The sequence below is a fragment of the Lolium rigidum genome, chromosome 6 (assembly GCF_022539505.1).
Source record: "Lolium rigidum isolate FL_2022 chromosome 6, APGP_CSIRO_Lrig_0.1, whole genome shotgun sequence".
Lineage (NCBI taxonomy): Eukaryota > Viridiplantae > Streptophyta > Magnoliopsida > Poales > Poaceae > Lolium > Lolium rigidum.
The window spans coordinates 13323938-13334185 of NC_061513.1; the positions used below are offsets into that span (position 1 = coordinate 13323938).

At 42.2% G+C, this 10248-nt stretch overlaps 1 protein-coding gene across 1 annotated transcript; it reads right to left on the minus strand.

Annotated features, from left to right (window-relative positions):
- Nucleotides 1-5475: 5475 nt before the first annotated feature.
- Nucleotides 5476-9807, minus strand: LOC124660038 (ankyrin repeat-containing protein NPR4-like). The gene is made up of 3 exons (XM_047197837.1): nucleotides 9243-9807; nucleotides 8621-9153; nucleotides 5476-6075 (listed from the first exon to the last, which is right to left on the minus strand). Exons 1-3 carry the CDS (start codon nucleotides 9805-9807, stop codon nucleotides 5476-5478), a joined length of 1698 nt encoding a protein of 565 aa, XP_047053793.1.
- Between the last annotated feature and the right edge of the window lie 441 nt (nucleotides 9808-10248).

The following is a 10248-nucleotide window of genomic DNA, read 5'->3' on the forward strand; positions in this document are numbered from 1 at the left end:
CAAATTTGCAAATAAGTGATCTAGGCCATAATGACTTGCACCATTAGTTGTATTTGGGTACTAAACACATAATATCACTTTTAGACTCAAAGAAACTCAAATCCAATCAAATTTGAATGAAATATGAGCTCACATAAAATTAGGGTCACTTTTGACTTTTATAACCTGATGCCTACTTTGAGCCCTGTTATTTCAAAAATTCTAAACTAAACATTGTCAAACCTTTGCACCTCATCCAAGACAACATAAAAGTGAACAACTTTGCTCAAGCAACCCCATAAAAATTCCTTTTGGATTCAAAGATTTCATCAAGCAAAGTTGGAACCAGAAACAAAAGTGAAGATCATGTGCAATTTGGTTTTTTGCAAAACCATTCAAATTTGACCACCACCACCACCATTCTACTGCAAATAATATATGATTCAAACCCACCAAAATTCACTCAAAAATTCGAAAATAAAGTTCTTGCGGGCATTTCATCAAACACCTTGCCAGCACCAATCTGCCAACTCTGGACAGTGCTTTGTCCAGCAGTTCTTGGCCTCCACCATCAACCCTAGGTCACCTCCAGTACCTCATTGACCTCTCTGAGCTTTGCCAAACACAATGGACAAGGTTTGGTGCAAGATATCATCACCATTTGTACCAGAGCATGCCATGTCGTGGCATGGCATGGCATCATCATGCCACCTCTCTCTCTGGTCGAATCCAACGTGCCCAACCATGTCATCCACACTCTCCACACTTCACTGAGTCGAATGGACACCAGCCCCGCTCGATCCATGCATTGCAACGGCCAGAACGAGCGACGCCCAGACGTGCCAGTGACGTGCACGCGCGCGCCAGAGCGTGCACGGCGAGCGCCACGGGCACGCCAGGACGCTCCCGTTGACCTCCGCCTCTCCTCGCAGCGCCAAACGCTTCACGACGCCACCCTGCACCGCCCAGACACGGCCATTGGCCCGCGGGAACGCTGTAGACGACGAGCTCGTCGACGACGTCTGTCGCGGTACTGCGAGCTCCCGTCACCCTCTCGTCCTCTCCTCTGCATCGTTTTCACCGCAATCAAGCCTCACGTCATCGCCAGGACGTCGCCTACCCGCGCGCGTCATCGCCAGGCCACCAGCTCCCCTGTAGCATCGTCGTCGACGACGACTTCCTTCATGCGCCCCGGCCACCTCCAGACACTATAAAAGGAGACCTCCCCGTGCATCACTCTCCACACCAAACTCGCTCTCCTCCCACTTCTCAAGCTCCTCGACCTCACCCCTTGCTCGATTCACCACCGTAGCCAGCCAATTTAATCACCGGAGCCGCGGCGGTGCTGAGAAGGGCGCCGTCGATCCAGGCCGCCGCTGGAGCCGCCACTGCTACCAGGAGGTTCCTCGTCGTCGACAACGTCGCAGCGCACCTCTCCGACGCTCGCTGGAGCTCCGACGCGCTCTCCGACCCCCTACCTGCGCCGCCCGTAAGCCCCCTTCTCGCCGGAGACGACGATGATCGTCGTTCGTCCGATCCCCCTCTGATCCAACGGCTCACCATCCACATACCGTTTCGGTGTTTTAAACACACTGACGTGTGGTCCCCACACTGTCAGTCGGCCCGTTGCGTGGACGCGCTACTGGGCCGGCCCACTTCCCTCTCTCTCTGCGTAGCCCGTTTAGTTTCCCGCCAGGCCTTTTTAATTCAAATTGGAATTTTCGAATTTAATTATTTCTTCTCAGATGCTGTTTTGAAAATTAAATAGAATAAAATATACCCAACCAAATTTTACAAATTTTATATATTTGAAACCTTGTAAAAATAACTACAATACTACACTGGTCCCAACCCTAGATTATTTGTAGAATAAATCTGACAAAATAAACAAGACAGGGCCTTTTTCCACTTCAATTAATTATTAAAAATTAAATAAAAATGCTTTTAAGTTGAAACCAACTCTCAAAAATCATAGTTCATCATATCTATATAAATATGTAAAAATATTGCATAGTTTTTTGTATGATCATGGCTTTGTTTAAAAATTGGCCTTATGGCTATTTCTAGTTCTTTTTAAACGAACCTATCCTTTATTAATATGTGTGAGAGCTTCTCCCTCACTTAAATCTTGTCTCAACTAAGTTAATATGAGGTAGAGACCATGGTCAATTTAAACTCATATTAAATCATTAATCATGAGTATTAAAAAGACATGAGGTGATGTACCTCATTTAAATCATTTTCCTAAATGATACTTATGAAAAGGTTGACTTTGGTCAACCTAGGTCATATGATATTAATTGAGGAAATTAAATCTTAATAAGATTCAACGAGAGGAAATTATTTTCTCTCAAGAAATAAATAGAAACACTAATTAATATTTATAATGAGAGGAAATTATTTTTCTTAAGAATAAAATTAATCAACTCACCTAATAAGCATGTTGTTATGATAGCTTAGTAGGAGTGATTCATGTGTGTGCTTAGTCTAGTACTTAAGCTTTGTGTGGTGATTGTGTGTATTATACTCGTATTTAGACGCTAGTACCGAGGAGTACACCGAGGAGGAGGAGGTCTACTTCCAGGGAGAGGAAGATCACTTTGATCAGTACACCACCCAAGGCAAGCTAATACCCTTGCAAAGTGCAAAGCTCTACAAGAGCAAAGCACCCCACACTTTACTTTATGTTAACTAAGCCTATCCCAGTTTTTATTACAAGCTTTTGCTTTCAAATTTTATTGCTTTATTTTATCAAGGTACTTTTTGATTCATGATTCACTTGGTCTAGAGTAGAACATTATCATCAAAGTTAATCTATGGCAATCAAGCTAAGTTAGCACCCCTCATGACTAGTGGCTAGTGCTAAATAACTAAAATTGACTACTCTAGATGGGAACAGTGTGATATGAAATGACTTTGAAGGATTGAAGGTGAATATGACTTGAAGGAAATGAATGACTTGGTGACTTGGTTAAAAACTAATGGTTGGGTTCGGATGCGATACCTTTCCAATATACAAGTACCCCCACAATACCTGATTATGGGTAGGGTCTAACTAGAGCTTTTTATGTCTTAGTATGGGTTCCCTCTAAACAAGCGTCATAGGGGTTATGCCGAGGCTGCCTCCGAGAAATGTGAAATGACGTGAATGAGGTGAATTGTCCGGCCCAAGCCCTGTGCAGTTCCCGGGTTGACGGTTTGTTTTCACCGGGAGGCCAAGCTCATGGGGAGAGGTGCCTATACTAGGATGTGTAAGTGAAAGGTTAGAGTTGATGATCCGCGTACTGAGTTACGAGTATTCAGAGTTATCTCTGACGGATGTAATCAAATGTTGTGGCACAAGTGTGCAAACTCTGCAGAGTGTAAAACTATTCGAATAACCGTGTCCACGGTTACGGATAATTGGAAAGGCCATACTGTTCCGTCATTAGAATTTTACTTGAAAAGAATGGTTGAATTTGAGGTGGTGACTTGAACTTGAAACACAACTAAGTTGTGGGAATGACACTAATGTTCCCACTTGAGCTGGTTAACTTATGCTTAGTCTTTATGAAATATTTATGAACTAAAACTGGCTTTATGCAAATAAAACTAGAGCTTAGCACCCCATTATTAAAGTTGATCATAGATACCTAGTATTAGTTTGCGAGTACTTTGAAGTACTCACGGCTGTGTCCCTGGGTATTCAAATGGCCAAAATATGAAGAGGAGCAGCAGTATGAGGATGACGGTCAGCAGGACGTCTACAACAACTAGGAGTTACCTAACGTCAAGCGTTGGCCTGTGGAACTAGATAGTCCACTTCTATTACGCTTCCGCTACTATGTTGTTCGTTGATCAATAGATCAACTATTTGTGTAATATTGGATCATGTGATCCCCTTTTGTAAGACAATGACGGTTTGTAATGAATGATGACTTATGGTATCAACTGTTATGTCTCGCAACAACAATATTCCTAGGATTGCGATGAATGACATAATAGGCATCCGGACTTAAAAATCCGGGTGTTGACACCCTTATTGTGAGTTGGCTCGGAATCATCAGCGTTGATACCTCCCATTGGGCCGGGTTAAGCATGAAGGAATGGTTGAATGGGATGGCGGCCGGTGGTGTTCCGAACCGCAAGGCCATGTCAACTCTCACCTTGCTCATAACTTGGGTGATTTGGTGCAAGCGAAACGCGGGGGTTTTCCATAACAAGCAAGCTCCCGCTCAAGTTGTTTTTGAGAGCATTAGGAGAGAGGCTAAACTTTGGGTGTTAGCGGGTGCAAAACGCTTGGGGGATTTGATGCCGGGAGAGTAATTCTTGTATCTTGTACCTTGTAAACTATTTGCGGTTCTGTAAACTTGCTAAACTTCTCCTTAATTAATAGATTGAGGCAAAACTTTTGCCCCGTTTCGAAAAAAAAAACTTCTGGATTTGTTTCTTGAAGGTTGATCATACAACCGTTTCTCATCCCATATCCTGTTTTTCCCTTTTCTCAATTTATTTCCCACAATAAGTATTGATTATTTTTCATCTGGCTTTACCAGATTGGGAAATTTCCTGATTAGAATGCGCTGTACTGATATATCAGATTTATATGATAGCATCATAGAAAATCATCCTAGGAAAGCTCAAGGATTTGTCATGTCATACTACTTTTCTTATCTACATGGATCGGCTGTATCAACACACACCCAAGTTGTAGCTGTCGAAATTCATAGCATTAGTGATTTTCGAATATTATTTTGAGGTGCTTTCTTTTACTTGTTCCGTGGCAACTCTCATCTATCAAATTCTAGAGGCCTGCTCCGGTGCTCCCCCCTAAACAAGTTAAAGGGTTATAGTTGAATTTTTTTTTCTGTGTTGGATCCCCCGAAATCAATATCCAATCCATGTATACCCGTCTATGTTGATACGGTAAGTGTGCGTCATGTAAGAAAAAAATGGTCACGCGAGCAAAATCTTTATATGACCTTTCTATTTCGGCACACACACGTGACCGTAGATACATATAAAAACGAGGTGCAACACAACGCGAGCCATACGGATCTATACATGGTTGTACGAACGGTGCACCTACACTGAAATTACGATCGTGCCCCGTGTACGAACAAATATGGGAAGATCTCCACCGTTGTTATGTTTAACGCGTCTAGAATTTTGCCATGGGAGGAGCACCGAAGCAGAAGTGCAAATTCTAATAGCCCATGGTGATTGCCATTGCTGTGGCATGAATCATATATAGAGGAATGGAATTACTATCAATTTTGAGCGGAATGTAAGAATAACAGAACAATATCTTGTCCCAAGTTTGAAAAGAATAGAAGAATAGCAGTACAATGTTTTTCCCCAGTTATTTAACAATACAAAATGATTGAAATACAAGAATTAACACTACACTTTTTTTTCTGATGCGTTAGTAATACAATATAAGCAGCCAATCAATGTCCATTACAGAGAACTTAAAAATAATATTAGAAAGCAGAACCATAAGATAAATCGCTGAGGTCACACCATATCAAGGAGATCCGAGTTAAAACTTTTACCCAGCCGAACTCTGAGCTTCAAGACCGGCCATTCACCCAACAGCTTAGTGAGAATGGGCAACAAAGCCACCATGACACAAATTAGGATACCCAACCACTGGAGGCGAGGAACCAACACCGTGTATAAACCAGTTGAAAATGCCGTAGTTGTTGCCACGTATGCAAACCACATGAGCTTCTTAGTAAAGGATCTGTAATAGATCAAGAATTCGTAATCCTCCCACCTTGCTATGATGCATATGAAGGCGACGGCGAACGATGAACACATTGCTAAGGTGTCGGATATCAAGAACACATGAAATGCAAACTTCTTAGACATGATAGGAAGTCCCTCAGTTCCAGCATCGTTGCTGTATCCTCCAGGAAGCGTGAAGGCAGCGGCGAAGGTGATTGTTGCGATGAGGATTGCCACCAATGAGGTGTTGGTTGTGTATGTTTGAGTTAGTGACTTTGCATCCTTCCTTGAGGCGTAAGTCGTCTTTTGCTTGGCTTGCACTTGAAGATTATGTAGACTGGGAGCATCTTGTGGACAAGCTCTAGACATAAGCATGATCACTTCATTCTGCATAAATCTAAAGGAATTAGGTACAGATGAAGCTCATAGTGTATAATTCATAAAAAGAGATGTTCTACTATGTAAATTAACAGTGTAATTCATAGTAGTTTACTTAGTTCATATATGTGCAACAAGAAAACTCTGACCTTTTTTTTAATCATGATATACACCTTAATGTTATCTATTTTTGGGACCTTCATGGTGCACATATCAAGCAAAACAATGGAAAACTTAAAATGGAGGCCGAGCTACGCGTAGCCCTTTATTTGCAAACACTTGGAATTTGTATTTCAAAGTTTTTGAAAAAATGAAACAAAATTCTAGAGATAGCTTATGATGTATACTACAATGGTGTAAAATCTCAATACAAACTACTTCATATTATTGGCTACACATAAACGACAAATTCTGACAAATTTTATTGTGAATAGTGCACATTTCAAGACTATAAAATTTGTCAGATTTTGTCAATTTCGTGTAGCCTATAATACAAATCAGTTTGTGTTGATATTTCACATCATTGTAGAATACAACATTGGCTACATCTAGAATTTTATTTCGGATATTTTTGAAACTTTGAATACGAGTTATGAAAGTTTGAAAATAAAAAGCTACATGTAGCTCGGCCTCCAAAACGTCACACTTGCAAAACAACTTCATTTAAACAATAGACAGTATAGGGGGCCCATACTGCTTCCCGGCAAAACGATGAAATAATCAAAGAAAAGTGGGGTTTATTACACTGAATACGCAACATGAATAACTCATATTTGAAATAATATGGATCTAGACTCAAACATTCCTCACCTACCTCCCACGTGTCATTTGGTAAACTCTCCCTACAGGTAGTCTGATACCAAGCTTTTTTTTTTTTGTAGTAAAGTGAGCTTTATATTAACTGGTAGCAGTCGCGGAAGCGTCATGTGTTACAAGATCCCGTAATGGGTCAGGCAAGGAGCTAGTCCAGATGCAGCTGCCCGCTGATCTGGCTAACTTAACTAAGAAATCACCTACCATACTGCTCTCCCTTCTTTCGTGTTTAATGCAGAAGGCCTGCGACTTCTTGAATCTTGATCAGATTTTTTGTTTCATCAATAGTTGCCCAGTATTTTGATCTGTGGTCAGCATCCCCAGTATTTTGATTCCAATCTATATGTGGCTGAACCTACTTAGTGTCTGCCCTAAACTATCGATTCAGATGAACTGAGAGTAAAAGAGAGTAAGTGGTGACTAAAATACTGGTTTTCCCCTTGGTTTTCCCTCTGGTGGAGACAACACCAGGTGGCCATCAGAGCCTGATGGGTTCTGAGCCCGACTCTTCGTTTGGGGGCATTGGTCTGCCGCTTGGCTCGTCTTCGTCTACAAATCTGGATGCGTTCTGGAGCAGCTTCAATTCCACTGCGCCGCACTCGTTGCTCGATGCACCGATTCATGTGCAGTTTGAAGGAGACTCCACTTGTGTCGGGAGGCAGAGTGGACGTCTAGATAAGAAGAACAAAGATTGCAACATCCCGACGGCCAAGCGGGCTGAATATAGGTTGAAAAGTCCTTTGGAGATTTTCCAAAGGGACCAACCCCAAGGAAAGGCTCCGAGGAAGATGTGCAAGAGAAGATAAAGCCTTATCTGCGGTTATGCAAGAATGCTGCCTCTGCTATGGCAATCCAGGCAGTTCGTGAGTTGGTTCAGGCTAATGTTTAGTCCATATCTTCTTAAGGTTAGGCGCAAGCACTCTTCTTGTTGTGTGAGTGCTCTTGAGGTAGCGGAGATTGGCTTGGTTGGGTATGAGGTGTTTCCGATGGTCTTGGGTCTAGGGACACTTGTATCTGGCTCAGACGATGTTCCCTAATTGCTAGTCAGGCGTGCGGTGTTTTCGCCGGTTTTCCTTAATTAACCGTGCTTTGTATGATTTTTGGGTCCAGTTTTCTTTATTAACTGGATCAATTTCCCTCTTCCTATAATGCAATGCGGGACCTCCCCGCCCTCTGACGAGGTTCTGTAAAAAAAAAGTGGTGACTAAAACAAGAGAATGATTTGTCAATGCCAGTGCTTGGTCAATGCTCACTCTCACACTGTCACGATCTGCGCGCCCTCTGCCTAGGTTGTAACACGTTATACATCGCTGTATATATTGACACCTACAATGATCAATGAAAGATAAGCACAATTACACAATACCGCTACCTCTGCCTAGGTTGGAGCACGAATCATGAAAGATTTGTATGGTAAAGAATCGACCGAAGTTGGAAAAAAATACAGTCCTGATATCTAGCAAAATAGATATTTAATTGCATTTAAATGTATGTACAACAATTTTAAGAGCATTTTGTAATTACAGATATTTAACTGCACTTGAATCGCAGTTACTAAAATATTATTCAGGCGAGCTAAAGCCTAAAAATGTTTCGTACTGTTTATTTGTTTAAGCTAACAGCAGCCAACCGGGTTGTGTTGGTTGACAAGAGTTACAAAAACAGTAAATCATTTTGCCTTATTTGTAAATCCGTCTATATGCATGATCGATATTATTTGTAACATGAGGAAGTAATGTACCCAGTTTAAAGTCTTGGCATTCTCCATGACTGCAGACAGATCCCAAGATGCTGAATTACCACTGATGTCTTGCACTGTTGCATCTATATCCTCGTGAGACAACAAAGCTACCACAATTCTAGGATTGCACTTGTTGACCGCATAATGCAGAGCGGTTCTACCATTGCTGGTTTGCATGTTAACAACTTTGCGAAGTAGCGGTGTCTTGAGTACAAACTCAACGAATTCTGCATGTTCATTTTCTACAGCTACATGAAGGAATGTCTCACCATTGTTGGGGCTGTTATAAGGAGCATCGGGACAGTGTTTCAAAATCTCTCGAGCAGCAGCAACTTGACCTCGATATGCGGCAGCACCGAGGAGAGAATTACCGTTGCCGAATATTTGATACCCTAGAGTTGAATCATGTTCCAGCATTACTTGTAACATATCAATTTTGCCATAAAGTGCAGCACATGTTACTGGAGAAGATGATTCATTATCAAATTCTCTGGCCAATTCAGGACGTTTCTCCATAATCATTCTAACAATTTCTAGAAACGAACCACTGTTAGCTGCGTGAAATGGCACTGTAACAAATTCAGCATGAATGTAAATTTGCACTCCATGTATTATATCTCACCTTGATCGCCATGTTTAACAGCAGCATGCAGACAATTTTCACGGTATTGTCCTCCCGAATAAGCACAATCTGGATTTTGCATTAGTTTCTCATAAATATGTGTAAACTTTCTCGCCACTGCGAAAAACAAGGGCGACTCATTGTGCTTGGTGACAGCTTGGGACAACGCAGGCTCTGCTTCTATCAACTCCAGTGCAAGATCCTTGTGGCCATTGCGAATGGCATGGTGCAGTGCATTAAATCCATAGATGTCTTGTTGCAAGATTGCTTGTCTGAAAGCTGGCTGACAGCAGCTTCCCAGTAGACACGAAGCCACGGAGACTTGACCATACCTCACTGCAGAGGTAAGTGGTGTCTCTCCAGACAAATTTATGGCGGCCAGGAGAGACTGTTCTAGTTCCACCACATCCTTGCAGAATCCCTGGTGACCATGCATGGAGGATATGTGGAGGCAGGTGTTCCCCTGCGGAGTTTTTCCAAGAAGAATGCTTCGGTCCAGTGCAGCCATGGCATACATTGACGTGGAGTCACCACGTATAGCTGCTTCAAGGAGCCGTTTGTTCATTCCTTCCGATGAACTAGTTTTGTTTGTTGGTTTCATCAAGCATGCATGCCTCTCGACTCTCCCGATGAACTATCTTCTCTTAACTCTTGGGTTAATTTCAAACTGCACGTACACGTGAAAAAAGACCCAGTGGTTATAAGAATTGAACAATTCCCAGTGGTCTTTACCGGGTGTCACAATTTAACTCATCCTAGTGCCAAAATCAGACAACGGGTAAATAAGGTGGTCTTTACCGGGTGTCACAATTTAACACTCGGCAAACACATAGAATAAGTGGCCCCCTCTCTCCATTTGATGGCAACCTTGATGGCGTCACCCTTTGCTGAGTGCCTTGTCTTTGCATAGTGTCATCATATTGAGCTTATTTTTCCCCCACTCATGCGGAACCGCACAAAATCAACATCGTATCTGTGATAAAACAACATATTGTGGTATTAAAAA

What these genes read in the sequence shown, in the direction of transcription:
- LOC124660038 (XM_047197837.1), bottom strand. Translation starts at nt 9,807, where the DNA reads ATGAACAAACGGCTCCTTGAAGCAGCTATACGTGGTGACTCCACGTCA. An exon ending in TGTTAAACATGGCGATCAAG is followed by an intron (nt 9,154 to 9,242) that starts GTGAGATATAAT and finishes GTTCGTTTCTAG; the next exon opens with AAATTGTTAGAATGATTATG. An exon ending in ATGCCAAGACTTTAAACTGG is followed by an intron (nt 6,076 to 8,620) that starts GTACATTACTTC and finishes AGATTTATGCAG; the next exon opens with AATGAAGTGATCATGCTTAT.